Raw genomic sequence first — 24,141 nt, 5'->3', positions numbered from 1 at the left:
TTTAGTTTGTACACAATATTCTTCTCAAACCAGATGATGCCATTAACCTTTATCTGATCAAGGCAATGTACATGATGCTGGCAGGATAAGGGTTAAAAGCATTGCCAGAAGATGCATCTAAAATGCAAACAAGTCTTGGGTACCAGAGTAACCTGTTCATTTTCAATTGTTATGACAACTACTAAAGAAACTACCATCGTTGTGATATGGCAAGAGCATTGTGGGAACACTACCCACCATGGCAAATAGTTATTCTCATCGAGCAGAACATTATCAACAGTTTGGTTACCATGTGGAGCAACTGTTGAATATTCATGAATAAACAGAAACAAAAAATCACAAGAACACCTGGTAGATTTTAATTGTCCTTCCAGAGTTGTAAACAGGTATAACCTGTCATTCACCTTTATAACATGGCAATTCATGATATGAATATAAATTTGTTTTTTTCAAATGAATTTATGTAATGTATTGCATCAGTATTATCAGTGCTGAGTACCATACTCTCCTGTCACATACGTTGCCAGCAAGCAAATGATGCAATTGCTTGACCATGAATGTTTTCTGTTCGAACCATGGATTCAGTCAAACTTTGTCTGTATGGATGATGTTATTCATCAAGATGTGTATCCTGTCTAAAAAAGGTTAGCAACATTGTGGCTATCAAAATTTACATATTTGCTGAATATCACATTGTCACACCAGTGAAACTTGAAAATATCTCTTAACTTATAGCACATGCCCTTGTGGGAAACTGAAATGAAATCAATGCAAGGTCGATGAGGACTCTTTCCACGCCGAATTTTAGCTTGTACACAACTTTAATGATCTGAGGCTAAATAAAATATAGTAAATAATTAAAATGCAATACATCATGTTTGCATATTTAATGAAACTTGAAAAAGGGCAAATAGGGTAACTCAATGGTCATTTTATAGGCTACTGCATTGTTGCGGCTTCCATTCTTCAAATTCATTAAATATGAATACATTGAGGGTGGCAGACTTATGAAAAGGGTACCGGGGTATATTAGTTTCTAGAATGAGCAATATTTTGGTGAAAACGAGCTATGGAAGGAAGCTGAAAAGAATCTGATTCTTTAGATGGTCGTTTGTACATCCGTACTGTTTCTATAATTCTATGTCTAGTTATTGGGGGGGGGGGGGAAGGGGAGTGTACATTCATTGAGATACAAATTTGTTTTATAGATCTGTCTATACCTGAATTATGCACAAGATAGATTCAACTTTGTTGGTTTCATAGCGTAGAATCACTACAGGCTGTCTTGCATCTAACATGTGCTAGCTGCCATGTTGACATTCGCGGTTGTTTGCACTGGAGATGAGCTGGAACTAACTGACTGACTGAACAACTGTTCATGGTCGTCTTGCACAAACAAGAACAGAAGAATATAAATTAGCCATGACAGTACACGCTGTCTATTCTAATTCCACAATGCTAATACATTTTTAGATGTTCCTATGGGCGTAAACGCATAATTAAAACAAATATTTCAAAGACATTCTATGCCTTCTAAGATATAAATTTAGTCATTGGTACATCTACTCTCCTGTAAATGAAAGTTCTTCCATTGTTCAAAGTTGCTTGGATACAATGTTTTAAGACATTTAAAATTTACGAATGACCTAGTCCCAGGTGCAATTAGAGGAAATGTTATTCATGCCAAAAATTAAAGTTACAGACCAAAAACATAGTTAGTATTAAATAAATGGCTGGTCTAGTATCAACAGAAATTATATGTAATAAAATTAAATTGGATATGCTATCCAAATTGAATTTCCTTTTTCCAGACTCATTTACAGAGATAAAGTAGTATGTCAACCATCTTTGTCCCGATTGCCATGGACATGTATCCTGACATGTCAATGATACATTTTGAAAAAACCAAAATGGCTGCCAGTTGGTCATTTTGGATTCAAACACAAAACAAATCATCATGGAGATGTATGTCAACATATATAATGTTTGTATCTAATTTGAACAAAAAACGATAAATTCTGACCAAAAAACAAGATGGATGCCAGTTGGCCATCTTTGATCTGATTAGGAAACAAACTGGCATGTATGATGTATGTGCCAAATAAGAATGAAAATGGTCCCTAAGCCTTGGAGATATAGTAGTAAGGTCAAAAAGCAAGATGGCCACCAGTTGGCCATCTTTGATACGATTGTAAAACAAATTGTCGTGGACATGTAATCTAAAATGTACAATATATGTACAAAATTTGAACAAAAACTGACAAAGCATGCATGAGATACCACATTTTCAAAAAACAAGATGGCTGCCAGTCAGCCATCTTTGATCCGATCGTGAAACGAATTGTCATAGACATGTATCCTAATGTGTATGATGTATGTACCAAATTTGAACAAAAGCTGACAAAATGGCTGCCAGTCAGCCATCTTGAATAGAATCAGTAAACCACTACACGTGCATATGTCCTAGATAAAGTACTGGGCACATGCAAAGAATGAAAAGATTTGGTTCGAACAGGGACTTATGAAGCATGGATGGCTACATACATGTATTTCCAAATTATCTATAATTCTCAGGTATTTCACTACTAACTCTCATTGGAACACAAAAACATTTAAATCGTACGCCTATCAATAAATTTAAGATTTAAATCCCTGTCTGGTTTGATGGTCAACTCCATTTTGTGCTGCACCTCTGTTGTACTTTCCAATATAAAGTGCCTTGAAATCTGAAAGCAAAAAAAGAATTCGACATACAGGGTCACTGCAACAACTCTGATCAAACACAAGAGTCAATAAAATGAACACTAATAGACTATCTAGAATTGTAAACTTTATATCCTCCACACCAATTGAAAGAAAGACAATTAACCAAATTTGCATGAACAGTATTACTTACCCTGGGTAAGACAAGATGCAGCTGTAGTTCTGCCAGTCGTCGGCCTATAAAACAAACCAACATAATGCAATAATAGTAATTTTTTTTATTTATTTCAAGGACAATTAAAGGACTTTTAAACCGACAGTTTAAAAAATCAAAAATGTGAAACACAGTCAGCTCCACTGAGTTTAACATTTGTTCTCACTCATTGCCAGTTGAAAAACTTAGATATGGTAAAAAAAAAAAACATAGCAAAGTTTTGTTCCCTATATAATGAACAGACTATTGGTGATGAATTTCATGTTTTACTCATGGGTAAAAATAGTCAGATTGTTCAAGGTCATACTAGATTTGAAGCTGAATCAGCTATTTATGATGAAAACATTTGCAAGTTATCAACTTATGGAGAAATTTATCTATAAGTACGACAAAATTTCAAATTAGCTTTGTAAATAAGCCTGGTGACTACTACAGCACTGCAATGTGACCCACTGTTTATAATATAAAGCAAAAGCATTATATAGATTGTATACTGTGGTCACATGACTATCAGATGTTGGTCATATTTTTGTTTGATGCCTCAATCATAACACTGTTTGCACATCTATCTGCACTCAATCTCTATATAGTAAAATTATAGAGAACAAGCTATGCATGGCACAGTCCCCGTTAGTTATCAAATTTAAGATATATAGTTTTGTTTATAGTAATATAGCTGGAATATAACCATGTCAGGAATATGATTATGATGATTGTTTAACATTAAAATGATTGACATTTGTATCTGATTGTCAAACAAGTACTTGTCCACATTGAGGGATATTGCTCTGGAACAGCATTAATTAAAACAAAATCAGCCATTTTGAATACATGTATATATCTATAACATGATGTATAATGAATATATAAAATTTGAACATAATCAGTCAAAGCATGTCAGAGATATGGCTCTAGAAGTCCATTCATTAAAACAAAATGGCCACCAGTCAGTCATTTTTCGATCTGAAAAATAAAATGACGTGCATCAGGAACTTGTAATGTCTAATGTATGTTATAAGTCTGAACGAAATCCATCCAGAAATGCTTGATATTTGATGATTTTTTTAGCACAAAAATGGCCACCAATCGGCCACTTTGAATATGATCGTCAAACCAATATAAATGTATATCTATGACATGATGTATAATGAATATTAAAAATTTGAACATAATCAGTCAAAGCATGTCAGAGATATGGCACTAGAACCATTAAAACAAAATGGCCGCCAGTCAGCCATTTTGAATCCAATCTGAAAAATAAAATGACGTGTATCAGAAACCCGTAATGTCTAACGTATGTACTAAGAAATCCATTTCTAAGATATAGGTCCGGATGCACAGAAAGCACGGACAACCGGAGGTCAAAACATAAGTCCCCGTTTTCGAACTGCGTCTGAACTGGGACTAATTATCAATGAGGTGACATTATACAATGTCATGTAATTGATGTTAGGCTTATCCCTTGTACAGTGTCTTTATTATAGCACTGCACCAGTGTTTGAGTTATGCATAGCAAGATCACCATATATGGTCATCAGATACATAAATCTCTTGTCCAGTTTTTTCATTATAGCCTTGGTCTTATGTCTGTATTTGCTACAGTACCCGATACCTTTGTTGCATGTCTCACATGCTCCCCCCCCACCATTATTGTCGACTATTTGTCCCTAAAATAGACAGACACACAACATAATACAGCTAATTGAAGGGTGCAATGAGAAAATGTTGAGAGAAATCAACAGGATTCAATGATTTCCTCACCAATGCACATTCTGGGTCCAAATCCAAATGGCATTGAAGCAAATGTGACATTTGTTTCTTTTGCTAACCATCTCTCTGGCTTGAACTGAAGTGGATCTTTGAAATATTTGTCATTTCTGCTCGTCTTATAAAGTAACAATAACAAGGGTGTCTGAAAACAAACAAAGAAAGGAGACAATCACTTCACACAGAACACAGAAGTTGATAATCCACGAAGCCTTCAATTGTCCCTTTGAATGATATTGTCCCACCTCAACTCATACACTATGAACTAAGTTACACTTAGATCTGTGCATCTTTAAATTTGTCCCAGTTTATGCAAATTAGGTAATTAATATGCACATATTTTTACAGGAGCATATTATCCAGTTTCATTAAAATTTGATGAGCAGGACATACAATGTATGATAAACTGTTACAGTGTGAAATTGTCCAAGTATATTTATGCAAATTAAATTAACAATATATTTTGCTAGTAAAATGTATGACATTTACACATGAACACAGAGATTGTGAGTAAACTGATGAAACATGCCTCAGTAAATGCTTACCCCAGCAGGTATGTGATAGCCTTGGAGGGCAATATCCTCTCTCATTGTCCGATTTATATAAGGTATAGCAGGGTATAACCTAAAGTAAAACAAAATTACTGTAACTGATTCTAGGTGCCACAATAAATATCTATTTTTAGTACAATGAAAATAAACAATTTGCTACTGACACAAATTTAAGAGGTTGGATAATTGGCCAGCAAAAGTTTGATGTCATTGGGATTACTATCTCAGTCATTATACATTGCGACAACCCTACTTCAGACAATATCTACTTTAATGATAGAATTTTGTGATATCCACTTTAGTGATATAATCTTGTGACATCACTACTTTAGTGATATAATTTTGTGATATCCACTTTAGTGATATAATTTTGTGATATCCACTTTAGTGATATAATTTTGTGATATCCACTTTAGTGATATAATCTTGTGATATCCACTTTAGTGATATCATTTTGTGATATTCACTTTAGTGATATCATTTTGTGATATTCACTTTAGTGATAGAATTTTATGACATCACTACTTTAGTGATATCATTTTGTGATATCCACTTTAGTGATATCATTTTGTGATATCCACTTTAGTGATATCATTTTGTGATATCCACTTTAGTGATATCATTTTATGACATCACTACTTTAGTGATATCATTTTGTGATATCCACTTTAGTGATAGAATTTTGTGACATCACTACTTTAGTGATAGAATTTTGTGACATCACTACTTTAGTGATAGAATTTTGTGATATCCACTTTAGTGATAGAATTTTGTGATATCCACTTGAGTGATAGAATTTTGTGATATCCACTTTAGTGATATCATTTTGTGATATCCACTTTAGTGATATCATTTTGTGATATCCACTTTAGTGATATCATTTTGTGATATCCACTTTAGTGATATCATTTTGTGACATCACTACTTTAGTGATAGAATTTTGTGATATCCACTTTAGTGATAGAATTTTGTGATATCCACTTTAATGATATTATCTTGTGATATCCACTTTAGTGATATAATCTTGTGATATCCACTTTAGTGATATCATTTTGTGATATCCACTTTAGTGATATCATTTTGTGATATCCACTTTAGTGATAGAATTTTGTGATATCCACTTTAGTGATAGAATTTTGTGATATCCACTTTAGTGATATCATTTTGTGATATCCACTTTAGTGATATCATTTTGTGATATTCACTTTAGTGATATCATTTTGTGACATCACTACTTTAGTGACATCATTTTGTGATATCCACTTTAGTGACATAATTTTGTGACATCACTACTTTTGATAGAATTTTGTGATATCCACTTTAGTGATAGAATTTTGTGATATCCACTTTAGTGATAGAATTTTGTGATATCCACTTTAGTGATAGAATCTTGTGATATCCACTTTAGTGATAGAATTTTGTGATATCCACTTTAGTGATATTATCTTGTGATATCCACTTTAGTGATATAATCTTGTGATATCCACTTTAGTGATATCATTTTATGACATTACTACTTTAGTGATATCATTTTGTGATATCCACTTTAGTGATAGAATTTTATGACATCACTACTTTAGTGATATCATTTTGTGATATCCACTTTAGTGATATCATTTTGTGATATCCACTTTAGTGATATCATTTTGTGATATCCATTTTAGTGATATCATTTTGTGATATCCACTTTAGTGATAGAATTTTGTGATATCCACTTTAGTGATAGAATTTTATGATATCCACTTTAGTGATAGAATTTTGTGATATCCACTTTAGTGATATCATTTTGTGATATCCACTTTAGTGATATCATTTTATGACATCACTACTTTAGTGATATCATTTTGTGATATCCACTTTAGTGATAGAATTTTGTGATATCCACTTTAGTGATAGAATTTTGTGATATCCACTTTAGTGATATCATTTTGTGATATCCACTATAGTGATATCATTTTGTGATATTCACTTTAGTGATATCATTTTGTGATATCCACTATAGTGATATCATTTTGTGATATCCACTATAGTGATATCATTTTGTAACATCACTACTTTAGTGATATCATTTTGTGATATCCACTTTAGTGATAGAATTTTGTGATATCCACTTTAGTGAAAGAATTTTGTGATATCCACTTTAGTGATAGAATTTTGTGATATCCACTTTAATGATATTATCTTGTGATATCCACTTTAGTGATATAATCTTGTGATATCCACTTTAGTGATATCATTTTGTGATATCCACTTTAGTGATATCATTTTGTGATATTCACTTTAGTGATATAATTTTGTGATATCCACTTTAGTGATATCATTTTATGACATCACTACTTTAGTGATATAATTTTGTGATATCCACTTTAGTGATAGAATTTTGTGATATCCACTTTAGTGATAGAATTTTGTGATATCCACTTTAGTGATAGAATTTTGTGATATCCACTTTAGTGATAGAATTTTGTGATATCCACTTTAGTGATATCATTTTGTGATATTCACTTTAGTGATATCATTTTGTGATATCCACTTTAGTGATATCATTTTGTGATATTCACTTTAGTGATATCATTTTGTGACATCACTACTTTAGTGATATCATTTTGTGATATTCACTTTAGTGATATCATTTTGTGATATCCACTTTAGTGACATAATTTTGTGACATCACTACTTTTGATAGAATTTTGTGATATCCACTTTAGTGATAGAATTTTGTGATATCCACTTTAGTGATAGAATCTTGTGATATCCACATTAGTGATAGAATTTTGTGATATCCACTTTAATGATATTATCTTGTGATATCCACTTTAGTGATATAATCTTGTGATATCCACTTTAGTGATATAATTTTGTGATATCCACTTTAGTGATATAATTTTGTGATATCCCCTTTAGTGATATCATTTTGTGATATTCACTTTAGTGATATCATTTTATGACATCACTACTTTAGTGATATCATTTTGTGATATTCACTTTAGTGATATCATTTTGTGATATCCACTTTAGTGATATCATTTTATGACATCACTACTTTAGTGATATCATTTTGTGATATCCACTTTAGTGATATCATTTTGTGATATCCACTTTAGTGATATCATTTTGTGATATCCACTTTAGTGATAGAATTTTGTGATATCCACTTTAGTGATATCATTTTGTGATATCCACTTTAGTGATAGAATCTTGTGATATCCACTTTAGTGATAGAATTTTGTGATATCCACTTTAATGATATTATCTTGTGATATCCACTTTAGTGATATAATCTTGTGATATCCACTTTAGTGATATCATTTTGTGATATTCACTTTAGTGATATAATTTTGTGATATCCACTTTAGTGATATCATTTTATGACATTACTACTTTAGTGATATCATTTTGTGATATCCACTTTAGTGATAGAATTTTGTGATATCCACTTTAGTGATAGAATTTTGTGATATCCACTTTAGTGATATCATTTTGTGATATCCGCTTTAGTGATATCATTTCGTGATATTCACTTTAGTGATATCATTTTGTGATATCCACTTTAGTGATATCATTTTGTGACATCACTACTTTAGTGATATCATTTTGTGGTAATATAGGTAATAGTTATTATTGAGAACACGTTTGTACAATTAACTTTTTTATCTTTTACTCTGAAATAAATTTTTAAAAATGTATGTATAAGCACGAGTGTGAATTCTGGAAAACATGGTGCCCCCCCCCCCATTTATGATATCAAAAACAGGCTGCCCCCCCAATATTCGCAAAATCAAAAACAGAGTTAACCCCCCCCCCCACTGACCCACCAACCCACCCCAGGCCAAAGTAACTGTCCGAACCCTAAGATTCATTGAATTAAGATAAATACTGTCACAGACCATCTATCTATGAATTTTCATTGAAATGTGATTAGAACCAAAAAATTATGAATTATTATGCAAATTAGATAATTAATATGATCTGATTTCAAACCAAAACTGAGCAGGCCTGTACATTGTTCTAGAGCATCGATGTACCAAGATTCATTGAAATGGGATAATTAGTACTTGTGACATCAGTGTTAATTATGCAAATTAGTTGATTAATATGCAAACATTTTTACCCCAAATTAGTCAGGTCTCTGCATTGTTCTAGAGCATCTATGTACCAAGTTTCATTGAAAAGTAATGAAGTAATACTACTTGATATATCAAAAGCTGAAAATTTATTAATTATGCAAATTAGGAAATTAATATTTCACATATCTGTACGTGCATTTTCCTATGTATCTAGTAAGTTTTATTGAAATGTGATGATTAGTACCTGAGATATCAGTGAAACAGACAGACAGAAAGCATACACATACACACATACAAACAGACTAATCGCAAAGACTCCCATTGTGTGCTTCGCGCACAGTAGTCAAAAACAATGCATGAGGCAAACACAATGACAAGACTTTTTTTGGTCCAAAATAATTTTTAGCAATGACAGCTTGAGATCTTTCAATTACATTTTTGGGTACATTCACCAACATGTATGTACATGAAATATACCGGTAGTGTTGATTTTTGGGTACATTCACCAACATGCATGTACATGAAATATACCGGTAGTGTTGATTTTTGGGTACATTCACCAACATGTATGTACATGAAATATACCGGTAGTGTTGATTTTTGGGTACATTCACCAACATGCATGTACATGAAATATACCGGTAGTGTTGATTTTTGGGTACATTCACCAACATGCATGTACATGAAATATACCGGTAGTGTTGATTTTTGGGTACATTCACCTACATGTATGTACATGAAATATACCGGTAGTGTTGATTTTTGGGTACATTCACCAACATGCATGTACATGAAATATACCGGTAGTGTTGATTTTTGGGTACATTCACCAACATGTATGTACATGAAATATACCGGTTGTGTTGATTTTTGGGTACATTCACCTACATGTATGTACATGAAATATACCGGTAGTGTTGATTTTTGGGTACATTCACCTACATGTATGTACATGAAATATACCGGTAGTGTTGATTTTTGGGTACATTCACCTACATGTATGTACATGAAATATACCGGTAGTGTTGATTTTTGGGTACATTCACCTACATGTATGTACATGAAATATATCGGTAGTGTTGATTTTTGGGTACATTCACCTACATGTATGTACATGAAATATACCGGTAGTGTTGATTTTTGGGTACATTCACCTACATGTTGTATGTACATGAAATATACCGGTAGTGTTGATTTTTGGGTACATTCACCTACATGTATGTACATGAAATATACCGGTAGTGTTGATTTTTGGGTACATTCACCTACATGTATGTACATGAAATATACCGGTAGTGTTGATTTTTGGGTACATTCACCAACATGTATGTACATGAAATATACCGGTAGTGTTGATTTTTGGGTACATTCACCTACATGTATGTACATGAAATATACCGGTAGTGTTGATTTTTGGGTACATTCACCTACATGTATGTACATGAAATATACCGGTAGTGTTGATTTTTGGGTACATTCACCTACATGTATGTACATGAAATATACCGGTAGTGTTGATTTTTGGGTACATTCACCTACATGTATGTACATGAAATATACCGGTAGTGTTGATTTTTGGGTACATTCACCTACATGTATGTACATGAAATATACCGGTAGTGTTGATTTTTGGGTACATTCACCGGTGGTCAGTCAGTTCGCCCCAATGCACATTCGCCCCAGACCAGTTCGCCCCAAAGTCAGTTCGCCCCAAAGTCGGTTCGCCCCAAGTTTACTGGTGTTCGTTTTCGCGGTTATGCGTGCAAGGAAATGTGGTTTTGAAATATTTTTAAAATTATACTTAAGTAAAAACCACATCGAAGGAGGCTGATCGCCGCGATTGTAGCATATCGCCCGAAGAGTCGAACCGGTGTCGTGCCATATGCGTCGTGATAGCGATACTTTGCCTTTTTTTTGCCATGCGCTGTGATAGCGATTTTTTGCCCCTTTTTCGATTGACTTATCTCCCCTGGCTTGCCTTACAAACATGAATGAACCAACCAATCAATCGGTGTTGTGTGGTTTCGGCGTTCCAGTTTTAACGCACGGATTAAAAATACGGTGCCGCCATCTTGAACGTTCCATTCAAAAGGGGGTGGTGTGTGTCACAAGGACTGTGGTCACGCTAAAGGGATCACGAGAATTATATATACAACGTAGTTATATTAACATTGTACACGTATTATATTTGTTTAGTTTTCAGAAGTGAAGAATTGTTATCAAGGGTTTATGAATGCAAGAACACAGTATTCATTTTGAAAAAATAAAACGTAGTAGTATTCTGTGTGTTTGTTCTCTGCCATTGTTGGCTCTACATTGCCTGATAGTAGTACACCAAGCACACACCATCAAAAAGGTGTGACCGCGACACCTTTTCAGTACCGAATAACACCTATTAAACTGGGCGTCTAGAAGACCCAGTAACGTGGAGCTTTGTGACATGAAGTTGTGGTACAGCAACAACCAATTTATTTGTAGTCCATTGTATATGTGTTTTACATTCATTTTGTGACGTACACCGTTATTCAAGTCCAGGGGAAATGTTGGAAATCATATTTGATTCTCAAAAATAAACATTACTCTGCAGTTTGTGCGCATACCTAGTATATCGCCCACTATTAGACCATTAACGGTACATGACTCGTACCGCCCATGATCGGCTTTGTATGAGTACATGAGAAGGGCCGCCCGTTAATCGATCTGACAGCTTGCACAATCACCCATTAGATAAGACGCACGCCGCTCATCGATCTATTGTTTTGTATCAACACCTCCAGTATCTATTAGGCAAGTGTTAAGTACTAGTATAAGGCATTTAAAGTGAGTGGTTAGCGCATATTAAATATGCAAATTTGCAATTTCCAATATATAATCCAAATATCCAATCAGCGTGATTTGAAGGGTATAAAGTCTAACAATTTCTAGGGTACTGCAACCACTCTGATTGATTTACAATTTACACCAGTAAACTTGGGGCGAACCGACTTTGGGGCGAACTGACTGTGGGGCGAACTGACTGTGGGGCGAACTGGTCTGGGGCGAATGTGCATTGGGGCGAACTGACTGTGAATCCATTCACCTACATGTATGTACATGAAATATACCGGTAGTGTTGATTTTTGGGTACATTCACCAACATGTATGTACATTAAATATACCGGTAGTGTTGATTTTTGGGTACATTCACCTGCATGTATGTACATGAAATATACCGGTAGTGTTGATTTTTGGGTACATTCACCAACATGTATGTACATGAAATATACCGGTAGTGTTGATTTTTGGGTACATTCACCTACATGTATGTACATGAAATATACCGGTAGTGTTGATTTTTGGGTACATTCACCTACATGTATGTACATGAAATATACCGGTAGTGTTGATTTTTGGGTACATTCACCAACATGTATGTACATGAAATATACCGGTAGTGTTGATTTTTGGGTACATTCACCAACATGTATGTACATGAAATATACCGGTAGTGTTGATTTTTGGGTACATTCACCTGCATGTATGTACATGAAATATACCGGTAGTGTTGATTTTTGGGTACATTCACCTACATGTATGTACATGAAATATACCGGTAGTGTTGATTTTTGGGTACATTCACCTACATGTATGTACATGAAATATACCGGTAGTGTTGATTTTTGGGTACATTCACCAACATGTATGTACATGAAATATACCGGTAGTGTTGATTTTTGGGTACATTCACCAACATGTATGTACATGAAATATACCGGTAGTGTTGATTTTTGGGTACATTCACCAACATGTATGTACATGAAATATACCGGTAGTGTTGATTTTTGGGTACATTCACCTACATGTATGTACATGAAATATACCGGTAGTGTTGATTTTTGGGTACATTCACCAACATGTATGTACATGAAATATACCGGTAGTGTTGATTTTTGGGTACATTCACCTACATGTATGTACATGAAATATACCGGTAGTGTTGATTTTTGGGTACATTCACCTACATGTATGTACATGAAATATACCGGTAGTGTTGATTTTCAAACATTTTCAAGTTATGGGTCCCACGTGAAGTTTACAATGCATGTAAATTATACAACATTTAAATGCTGTACAACATACCTTAGCGTTTCCTTGACAACACTTTTCATATATGGCATTTGACTTAAATGTTTGTTGCTTGGCACTTCACCTTCTGGAACCACACTGCTTACTTCTTCATAAAGTCTGTCTTGTACTGATGGATTGTTTGCAACAAGGTAAAGAGCCCAATGTAGAGTGTTGGATGTCTACAAAAAAACACAAACTATTTGAACCTAATTTAAAGATCGATGTGAAAGTCTTTAATGGCAATTTATAAGATATTTAAAAAACAAGCAGCCTGTCGGCTGAGATAGCTCCGCTGTTAGCAATGCACATTGCAATTAATAAAAACTGAAGATATCATTAGAAAATGAACAATTGGTATAGTATCAAAGCAATCAACCTTTATATCACTTTTTACCAAAAAAAACAAAAATATTCATCAAAATTAGAGAATTAAAGATATCATCTCGAAATGAACAAATCTGAGAGAGGTCCACATACAGTACCTATATATGTAATATCAAAGTAATCGGACTTGTGGATTTTAACAAGAAGTCGAAAATATCACTTTTTACCAAAAACGACAAAAATATTCACAAAAAATAGAGAATTTGAGATTTTGACATGAAATGAACAAATCTGAGAAAGAACCATCATCCAAAATACTTGCATATCAAATTTGAAAACATTCTGACTTGTGGTTTCGAAGAAGAAGTTGAAATTGTAATGTTGACAACGACTTTGTCGCCCGCAGAGCTAAAAACTATAAAACATTTTCTTTTTGCAGACGTTATCAATGGTTGTTATGACAACACACATTTGACTCCTACAAACATTGTATTATCGATGCTTATTTTGTCTTGATATTATTTCATGTGAACCTCTTGTGTATTCCTGTTCTTTCTCAATGGCATAGACCTCAGTCGTGCAACTCAGTCAATAAAAGCACAGTCGAGGATCTAATATCAATTATTTTGCTGAAACTCCCAATTTATGCTGGAAATTTAATCCATGTCACATTGTTTGGTGCCGAGACCAGGATCTAGAATTATTTGTGCAGGACAGGCAATTTGTACGAAGTTTAACTGTATTGTTATTGGAGCCAGTCTGTGGTCAACTGTAATATATTTCATAACATGTGACTGATTGAATAGTATCATTAAGGAACATGTTAACCCATACGATTTGCTGACAATGGATGGTCCAGTACCAATGAGAGATTAACATAATCTCATTTGTTTTGAGAGGACACTGGATCTAATCCATAGTATTTTATTGGCCACAGATGTTCACACAAGTAAAAGTGTGATGTGGAGAGTATAAATGATGCTGTTTGCGTAAGGCTGCAACAACAGCAGACAGAGCACCACTTGTGAGTATCCGCACTTTAGAGCTGTTGTGTATGGATTTTTTTAAATTTAGAGCCATTTAAAGGCAGTATCGAGAATGTATTAGTTCTAACTGATCACTATTCGAGATATGCACAAGCCCACTGAACACCGGATCAGAAAGCTAAAACAGCAGCTAAAATGCTGTCAAGAATCTTTGTGACGAAGATGTCCAAAACCCATACCACACCAGATTCATCCAGACATGAATTGCATGGCAGAAAGATACAATCAAACTCTCATGAACATGTGGTAGGCACATTAGATCCATCACATAAAACAGATTGGAAAGAGTATGTTGAAGCTATGACTCATTGCATACAAATGAATGGTCGTCACCCAAACCTTAATTACTGTAGACCTGATATTCAACACTGACAATGCTAGTGAGGGAGTAGATCCATCAGATTATGTCAAATCTCTGCAAGAAAGACTAAAAATCATCTACAAAGTAGCAACAGAGCATGAAATCAAGGCAAGAGATTGGCAGAAAGCCAGATACAACAAGAAAGCTATGACTGAACCATATAACACAGGAGACCATGTGTTAGCTAAACTAACACAAACTGCAAACTGGCAAGCACAAGCTTGGTGACAAATGGTAATCTGATTCATATTTAATTGTTGTTGTTGTTAATTATTTTCCATATTATACACCGTGAAAAAAGTTACAGTAGGAAGTAAGTAAATAAGTAAGCAAGTAAACAAGCAAGTAAGCAAGCAAACAAACAAACAAATAAATAAATAAGTAAACGAACAAAAGTCTAAGTAAATATGTATAATATGGCTGGAAGCAGAAAAAGCTATAGTGAAGCTAGTCGAGCCTGCTTCCCAGAGTTTGAGTAACTAATCTTAAATGAATTGAACACAAGGGCGACAAAAGAGGTATAATGTTTTAATAAGTATTGTCCAAGGTAAAAAATATATATATATAAATAAATAAATGATAACATAAATATTATATACACAAATAAATAGTAACTAAATAAGTAATTTTATAATAAACTAACTAACTAAATAGTCAAATTCAATTTATTTAAAACAAGTCATTGTCAATGACACGTCCCCGTTCCGTTCATATTTGAGTGACATATACATTCAAAGCAGATCATGACCAAAATCTCAGACCACTGAAAGTGGTCTGATCCGAAATGCACCTGCATATGTACAACACATTGTACTAAATCTGAACAAAATCCATGCATGCATGACTGAGATCCGGTTCTGGAATTGTGAAAATACGTGATTTTGATGCATTTTCGGCCTTAAAATGGCCATCATTCAGCTATTGTTAAGCGGATCATGAAACAAATGCACATATCTATTTGTGACATGATGTACCATGTGTGTCTGAAGTTTGAACTTGATCAATCCAGACATGTCTCGAATACGGATCCAGAACTGAATTTTTAATAAAACAAAATGGCCGCCAGTCGGCCATTTCGAACTAGATCCGGAAAAAAAAAATGACGTGCATCAAGGTCCTATTATGTTTAATGTTTGTACCAAATTTGAACAAAATCTGTCTATGCATAACTGAGATCCGGGTCCGGAATGGTGAAAATGTGCAGTTTCAATGCGTTGCATTTCAATGCTTTGGCTATCGTTAATGAGAACATGAAACAAATGCACATACATATTTGTGACATGATGTACCTTGTGTGTGTGAAGTTTGAAGACGATCAATCCAGGCATGTCTCAGATACGAATCCAGAACTGAATTCTTTAAAACAAAATGGCCTCCAGTCGGCCATTTCAAACCCGATCGCCCCCCCCAAAATGACGTGCATTAAGGTCCTACTATGTTTAATGTATGTACCAAATTTGAACAAAATCCGTCCATGCATAACTGAGATCTGGTTCCGGAATGGTGAAAATGTGCGATTTTGATGCATTTTCGGCCTTAAAATGGCGGCTATTCGGCTATCGTTAATCGGATCATGAAAAAAATGCATGTGCATATGTCCCATATAATGTGTGATGTATGAGTGAAGTTTGAACTTACATTGTATACAGGTGATCACAAACGCACGGACGCACATAGGGCAAACCATAAGTCCCCGTTTTTGGACTACGTCCGAACGGGAACTAACAACTGAAACCAGATTCACCTGTATACAATGTACAGTCAGGAACTATAGTTGCAAAGAGTAAACCTTACATCTTAATATGCTTAAAATTTGTACATTCCTACCTAGGAATTCAGATACTCCACATAGACAACAAAAGAAGACAACCTAACTTCCAGGAACGAACCCCAGACATAGATGAGCTAATTAGTAACCACAGGGATAAACCCACTGGAGATGTTGAATTCTGAGTTAGCCAGACGCTACTAACACTAACTCAACTCAAGGTCTCATCTATGCCAGCAAGTATTGCATCATGCTAGCACTCTGAATCAACGTTATCGACAGTGAGATAGACAACCACCTGAAGGATTTGCTGACTACCTAATTTCTATGTTCACAAAGCCAAAAGAAGTACCGGTAGCTAAAGTGCAACAGTGTTTAGCATCAGAATTATTTTAACACCAAAGAAGGATGTGACTATCTGTTTGGGACACCACTTTAATTTTATTATTATTTATACAATACTAAAAAAAAATGGAATGAGCATACTGAAACTAGAGAGAATAATACCTTGTACACTCATATAGAACTGAGTTGTCCATCCTTGTTCTATTTTCAATCCGCCTGCAATGTTATACGGCCAGAGGTGTTTGATCTGTGTCACGTTGTCAGAAAAATCTCCTACTTGCAAGTCAGGTTGGTGTTACACTAGGGCCATTCAGAAACTGCTTTATTTCCGCTTTTATAATTAATAGTTGTAATTCAGCCTTTCAGTATTTGTACATTATGATTCTAATTATTTCCGTTCAGTTTCTACCAATTAATTTGTTATTCGTAGATGTCATGATGCCATCGCCGCTACATGCTGTACCTTGCTATTTTTAAAGCTAATGAATGCTTACTTTCACCAACATTGAACTATATTCGCTTTGTGGTACTCGCTTTTTATGTTGCTTTGATCATGTTTTCAGTACCAGTTATATTTGATTCAATTTCACTGATTACGTAATGCTAATACTATACTATACTAATGCATGGAACTTCTGTCATTACTGAGTAGACAATATAAACTTACTGTGCCTATACTAATACATACCATTTTTGACATTATTCAGTAGACCATATAAACTCACCGTGTCTATACTACCAAGCAGCACTTCTGACAACACTGAGTAGATTTCTTCTTTTGAAAGATTGTTGTTTGTCAGGAGTTGTGTAATTAAGTCTATATCAACAGACTCCATTTCATCTCCTCTCTCCACAGCAAGTTTTAATTCTTCTTCCTTTTCCGATATTATCTTTTTCTCTTTGGTGAGACAAATGTTTGTGTGTGAGTTATACATTATTTATCAGATACATAGACATATGAGGGCGATGAGTTTCATACATGCAGATAAACATGAGTTATACTTGAGTGAGATCGGCAATTGTTTAGAAAGTGTTATATGGAGACCTGTGCGTGAACGGGTGAGTGGGAGGTCTGTTGAAACGATGTGTATCGTATGGTGCGGCAAAACGAACTGATGCTTGAAGGAGGACGCAAGCACAGATAAGCAAATGAACAGTCTGGTGTTAATGCAAATTCAACTGAAGGACGAAATGTGAGCAAATATTGCATGAAGCACAATGTGGTACATGATGGGAGCTATGAAAATATGAAAGGGGGATGCCAGCTTGGTTAATGCATGTCATAATTGTGCACTAACACAGATTATAAATTATATTCATAATCATACTATTAATGCTTCAATAAATGACACAAGACACAAGGTTTTGGCAAAAGTGGAAGGGGGAGCGAATTGCGGACGCAGGCGTCGCAGCGAACAGCTCCATGATGCGACTCGCCTGTGAATTGCATCATGACGCTGAGCGCGTGGTACCTGGTCACAACCTTCCCACCAGCAGAGACTGTACAGGCGGGCGTCATGGCTGGCGTCCCCCTGGCGGGAGTCTGCAGATAGACTCACAACCCCAGGGGGATGGACAGCAAGGGTACCTGCATGTAAATATATGGTTCTCATAATATTTACTGCAATCATTTTGAATTGATCTCTATACCCACTCATTACATCTACATGTACATAACAGGAGAAAAATCAAAACAAAAATGTAAACAATACCAAGATAATTAAAAAGAATATACCCACCAAAATCAAAAATAGCATCCCAGGCATTTGAGTGTATTTGCCACACTTTGGTGTTCACCATTGCATGGTATTTTACGAGGAATTTAAATAATTCTGCAGTCGTCTTGAAAATATCGTCAACTCCATCGATAACTTTTTTGGCATCGGGATCAACTGTACCAGTTAGTAAATGCAGCTTTTTGCTGAACAGCACCGTAATGATAACTACAGGACATAATATGTCATAATAATCATTTAATTGGTTGCTCAGAGTTGTCAAATCAAACGATGACATTTCCTACCAAATGTGATTGAATTAATGCAATATTTAAAATTTTGAAACAAATATAGTGAAACGACTTCAACCTTCCCCTTTGTGCAAATTTAACAAGCAAAATTACTCGACGTGGATAGCTAGCTGATAGGATATAGTGGGTGTTATTAATAGAACTTTACTGTTTAATTTGCTCAGAAATTTTATTTATTTGATCTAGGTATTGTGCAAAAAGTGAGTATATTATAGAAATATATGGTCTGTATCAGCACATTACACAATGTTTAAAGAATATGTTTTTAACTATGACGAAGTCTTCTTAAAAATAGCAAGACAACGTCAGTCTAAAACATTCCTGGGAAAGCATTTACAAATACATATTGGGTCATGCATTGCAGTATCGCCCGACGACAAAAACACTAGTTTACCAGAGAAAAAAAATAGAAGTCTCAACAAGCGTTTGAGCTGTATAAGACTACCGATGTACCTAATTTGATTAAAATCTGTTTTTGAGATTTTGTTTACACAGACAAGCAGACAGACAGACACATACCAAACCAATTACTTGAGTGATCCTGGCCACAAGAAATTCTGAAAATGACTATACAGACACGGCAATCACTATAACTTATAAACATTGGAAAAAAAATGTACAAACTTACATTCTAATGACCACAAAAAGGTCAAATCCTCAAATTTGTCAACAAAGTTCCTCTTATTTCTTTTCTGATACAAGGCTTGCATGAATTCTGTGACAATCGCATTGGCTTCATCTGTATAATTGGCAACTTCCTTTGGGCGTAGCATCTTCCTACTTAATTGTTTTCGTTGGCGATGCCAAAAATCAACATCACTATCAAATAAAACAAAGAAAATGTGTGATGTTCATGTGACTGCATGAGAAACTGAAAAATGAACAAATATATTTGATAATGGCCCCTCCAACACACTAATGTACCGGGTATACCTTCTAACTCACTTTTGTTATGTTGATTGATAAAGGCCAACCTGGAAGCTGGAAGCATCTACGTCTTCTCTGTGTTTTTTTTCTTTGTAGTTTGCGAGGCTAGTTGATAGTGCTTGAGGTAAGTAAACAGGGTCGAGGACAGGAAGTCACACACCGCCGCACCGTAACTGAGGCCAGCAACTCATTTGCATATAACATCAACAGTGACTTGTCAATCAAAGAGCAACGTAAACAAACTTTCGGGACTTTTAATCACATACGCGTGCCTCAGTTTTCTATATTTTAAAATTGATTTTTGAGTATGTTCCAGCATTGACAATGCTCCGAAATTCTAACACTATCTAGCAAAGACTGTCTGGGTAAGAAAAAGCAAAAAAAAAAAAATGTCACTCCTGAGTGCCCACGAACCTGCATTTATACCTTAACAAGAAGGACATTCTCGCATCTAAAACTTTTCTAAGCATGGCATTTTTCTTACTATGGTATAAAACTGATTCATAGTGGAATATAAGGAGTCGAAGTTCAGTACCAATATTACATCAAGAATTGATTTCAAAAATTACAACCAAAATGTAATTTCTCTTGATTCTGACATTTTCATATAGCCTCTATGCCATTTTGAATCACAACTTCAAACAAATACATGATATATTTGATGTGTAATGCATCAGTAGTTTGATTGCAATCATTAAAAGCAAGCCAGAGATATGGCTCTAGAACAGCGATCATTAAAATATAAAATTATTTTTTCTGGATCTGATATGAAAAATATTATTATTTGGAGTCCAAGCCAGCAGGGCTTGGGCCCCTATTGTTATTGTTCACATTTTCTTCCAGTTCTTCTCTTTTTTGTCATTTTTCATTAGCTTGTAAAAATGCTGGGCAGAATCTTCTCTAACTTTCCATGCTAATGGTTGCTTGTGTGAATTGGAGCACCTGACTTTCAAAGTTTTGATTGGTCCACTGATTTTGCAGCCATTTTGGATTAAAATTAAACCAGAAGTGGCTATTTGGCGATCTCAATTTTTTTATGGCATGTACTACAACATATTTATAATACATATAAGCAATAAAAACCTTAGCAGTCAGGTAACTTTTTCCACCATTTTTTTTTTTTTGAAAAATGACAAAAAATACTTGAAAATCTTCTTTTCCAGAATCACTGTACACATTGATCTGAAATTTGGTTTCCGGCATCTACGTGTAAAGCATATTAAAATCTTTTATGGTCGGTAATGTGGTTTGGTCGCCATTTCTAATTTATTCTATAAACAGGAAAGGGGTTTATTTACTGAGTTACCAGATTATTTTGAAAATTCTTGTGTCGTATCTCTCTCTCTATTAGACAGCTAAATAAGAATCAGTAACATTGAATTTCCAGTACAAATAGCAAAAACTTTGTTCTTTTGTTTCTCATGACTGATTTAACTTCTGATGACTGTGATCAGTCATGTGATATAGCCACCATCTTGAAATCCCTGTGAAAATGACAATTTTGGGCATTTGTGCTACAGTGGCCAAAATTTATCGTCTTTGTTTGTCAGACTTCAAATGCATACCATCCACATAGTCATTAACAGGTCATACACTAATCCACTTCTGCTTAGACACCACTAATTATTTAGTTAAATTATTATTTTTAAATCATTATTATTAATATTATCGGGTAATTTGAATGCTGTCATGCATGAAGTTTGAACAATTGCTACAGTATGGTGCAGGGTCTGGAATGGTAGAAATGCTTGATTTTTAACATTAAAATGGCAGCCATTCTGGTCATCACACATCTTGTTGCCGATTTTGATGTAATTTCCAGGGTATTTTTAATTAATCTTTTGTGTATTTTGACAGGTATCGATTATAGCAACCGCAGCATACTGTGATCTACTAGGCTAGTAGATAGCGTTTGAGGTAAGTAAACAGGGAACCATGCAGTGCAGGAGGAAATCATAAATTGTACGAGGCCAGCAACTCATTTGCATATATCATCAACAGTCAGATGTAAACAAACTTTTAATCACATACGCGTACCTGGGTTTCCTATATTTTAAAATCATTTTTTTATCATGTTCCACTTTTGACAGAGCTCCGAAATTTTAACACTATCTAACCATGCAAGACTGTCTGGTAAGAAAAAGCAAATAAAAAAAAAAAATGTCTCCAAGTGCCCATGAACCTGCATCTCCACCTTAATGTTCATCTGTATGCCCTTTTGTATTATGTGATATAAGTTGTTTTCGTAATGACTGCAAATGCCATTTAGTCTTCAAATAAACTTTCAGTTTGCGCGTTATGCGTCATTTCATGTGTAGATCAATAGCTGTTGTGAACAGAAAAACACCCCAGGTCATCACATTGCATAAAATCCTGGTGTAAATATCACCACCAAAATAGTAATGAAGTTTGTTTCATATTTCAATAATTTAATTATCACATAATGAAACAAGCAGCCTCTCGGCTGAGATAGATCCACTGTTAGCAATGCACATATCATTGGAAAATGAATAAATCTGAGAGAGGTCTACCTGAGGTACATACCATATATGTATAATATCAAAGCAATCAGACTTCCGTTTTTTAACAAGAAGTCGAAAATATCACTTTTTATCAAAATTAGAGAATTAAAGATATCATCACGAAATGAACAAATCTTAGAGAGGTCTGTCCAAGGTACATATACATCTAATATCAAAGCAATAAGAATTGAAGTTGTCAAGAAGAAGTTGAAAAAGTAAAAAGTTGACATGAACGACGGATAATCACACATATGATAAGCTCCGTTCGACAAAGTATATACAATATCCCGCTTTATGCTGCAGTGGCCTTGATCAAATACAGTGTTTACCAGTATTGTCAATCTATAACCTAAAGTGCGATGGTCGTCACGCTGCACATGTGCGACATTTGTGTTGATAAACATTGATTTTCCCACAATCCAATGCGCCCTTCTAATGGAAATCATAAGTATGAGGTTTGAACTGGGCAGGACTTGCACTAATTATCACCTGTGACTCTTCGATACCTTCCAATCACCTAAAAAATACCTATTTAAAGCTTGGTAACGTCTCAGTTTGTACTCGTTGATTTGCGCAACAGTCCAAGTCGCCATGTTTGTTTATATGAGACCCATATATCTCGCGCATGCGTGGCGCGACGACGACCGCCCTTTAATACGAAATCTACTCACGCTGTCAACGTTCCAAGGGGCAATCCTTTAGTTTGTTTATAAAATCGCCATGCACTAAGAATGTCGAAAAACGTGTGCTCAAATCGTATTGGCGTCGACCCGCCACTTCGAAAAACCTTCTCTATGTCATTGGCATCCGTGATAAATACTGAAACGGTTTTTCCAAACACTCTCTTGTATAATGTCCCATATTTGTTTTCCCATTTATCATAAGCTGGCCATGGTTGACGAGATGCACTGCCAGAACGCCATCCTTTCACCGCATAAAGAACACCTGATACAAAACTGGATGAGCCTTCACCTGGGATTTCTTTAAAGGGTTTCAGTTGTTTATGATCATGATTTTCCGATGCCTTTACCGTCGTTGATGCTTGAACCAATGAAACACGACAGTGGTTTCTCATATTCTTGTTTAAATCGAAAAAAAAACATCGCCCAAACCAAGGGCGAAACAAAGTCGGGGTCGCCATTGTTTATAAAGGCATTGGTGACCCTTGTTACGCAGGAGGTCACTGAAGTTGACACGGCTAGCTATGCGCATGCGCACATTTGAATAATAACAATAATCTGTATTGGGCCATTCCAGTTTATATCTGCACCCCCCCCCCCCGTTGATGTGGTCAGATTTCCAGCACTGTATGATGGGGAAAATACCCCGGAATTCCAACTGTATATGGAGAAACAGAATCTGGAAATCCAGACGAGTATGGAAAAAAAAATCCTGGAAATCCAGGCAGTTATA

General features: G+C 35.0%; 1 protein-coding gene across 2 annotated transcripts; it reads right to left on the bottom strand.

The window, feature by feature from the left end:
- Nucleotides 1–336: 336 nt before the first annotated feature.
- LOC102805361 (1,25-dihydroxyvitamin D(3) 24-hydroxylase, mitochondrial-like) lies at nucleotides 337–23,898 on the bottom strand. Of its 2 annotated transcripts, none has more exons than XM_006811766.3 (9): nucleotides 23,400–23,898; nucleotides 19,908–20,098; nucleotides 18,993–19,196; nucleotides 17,979–18,151; nucleotides 13,422–13,588; nucleotides 5,230–5,308; nucleotides 4,679–4,829; nucleotides 2,897–2,940; nucleotides 337–2,726 (listed from the first exon to the last, which is right to left on the bottom strand). In XM_006811766.3, the coding sequence occupies exons 1-9, from the start codon at nucleotides 23,867–23,869 to the stop codon at nucleotides 2,613–2,615; spliced, it is 1,593 nt and encodes a 530-aa protein (XP_006811829.2). In that variant the 5' UTR covers nucleotides 23,870–23,898; the 3' UTR covers nucleotides 337–2,612. The 2 variants fall into 2 exon arrangements, with proteins under 2 accessions (XP_006811829.2, XP_085358337.1); XM_085502211.1 differs by lacking the exon at nucleotides 23,400–23,898 and adding an exon at nucleotides 20,225–20,589.
- Nucleotides 23,899–24,141: the final 243 nt, after the last annotated feature.

The sequence above is a fragment of the Saccoglossus kowalevskii genome, chromosome 8, assembly GCF_978046115.1.
Source record: "Saccoglossus kowalevskii chromosome 8, keSacKowa6.1, whole genome shotgun sequence".
NCBI classification, from domain to species: Eukaryota; Metazoa; Hemichordata; class Enteropneusta; family Harrimaniidae; genus Saccoglossus; species Saccoglossus kowalevskii.
This window is presented reverse-complemented; position numbering and strand designations above follow the sequence as displayed.

Coding starts and splice junctions, on each gene's coding strand:
- LOC102805361 (XM_006811766.3), bottom strand. CDS start 23,869: ATGGCGACCCCGACTTTGTTTCGCCCTTGGTTTGGGCGATGTTTTTTT. Junction 4,830..5,229: donor GCTATCACATACCTGCTGGG/GTAAGCATTTAC, acceptor GTTTGTTTTCAG/ACACCCTTGTTATTGTTACT. Junction 2,727..2,896: donor TGCATCTTGTCTTACCCAGG/GTAAGTAATACT, acceptor TTTTGCTTTCAG/ATTTCAAGGCACTTTATATT.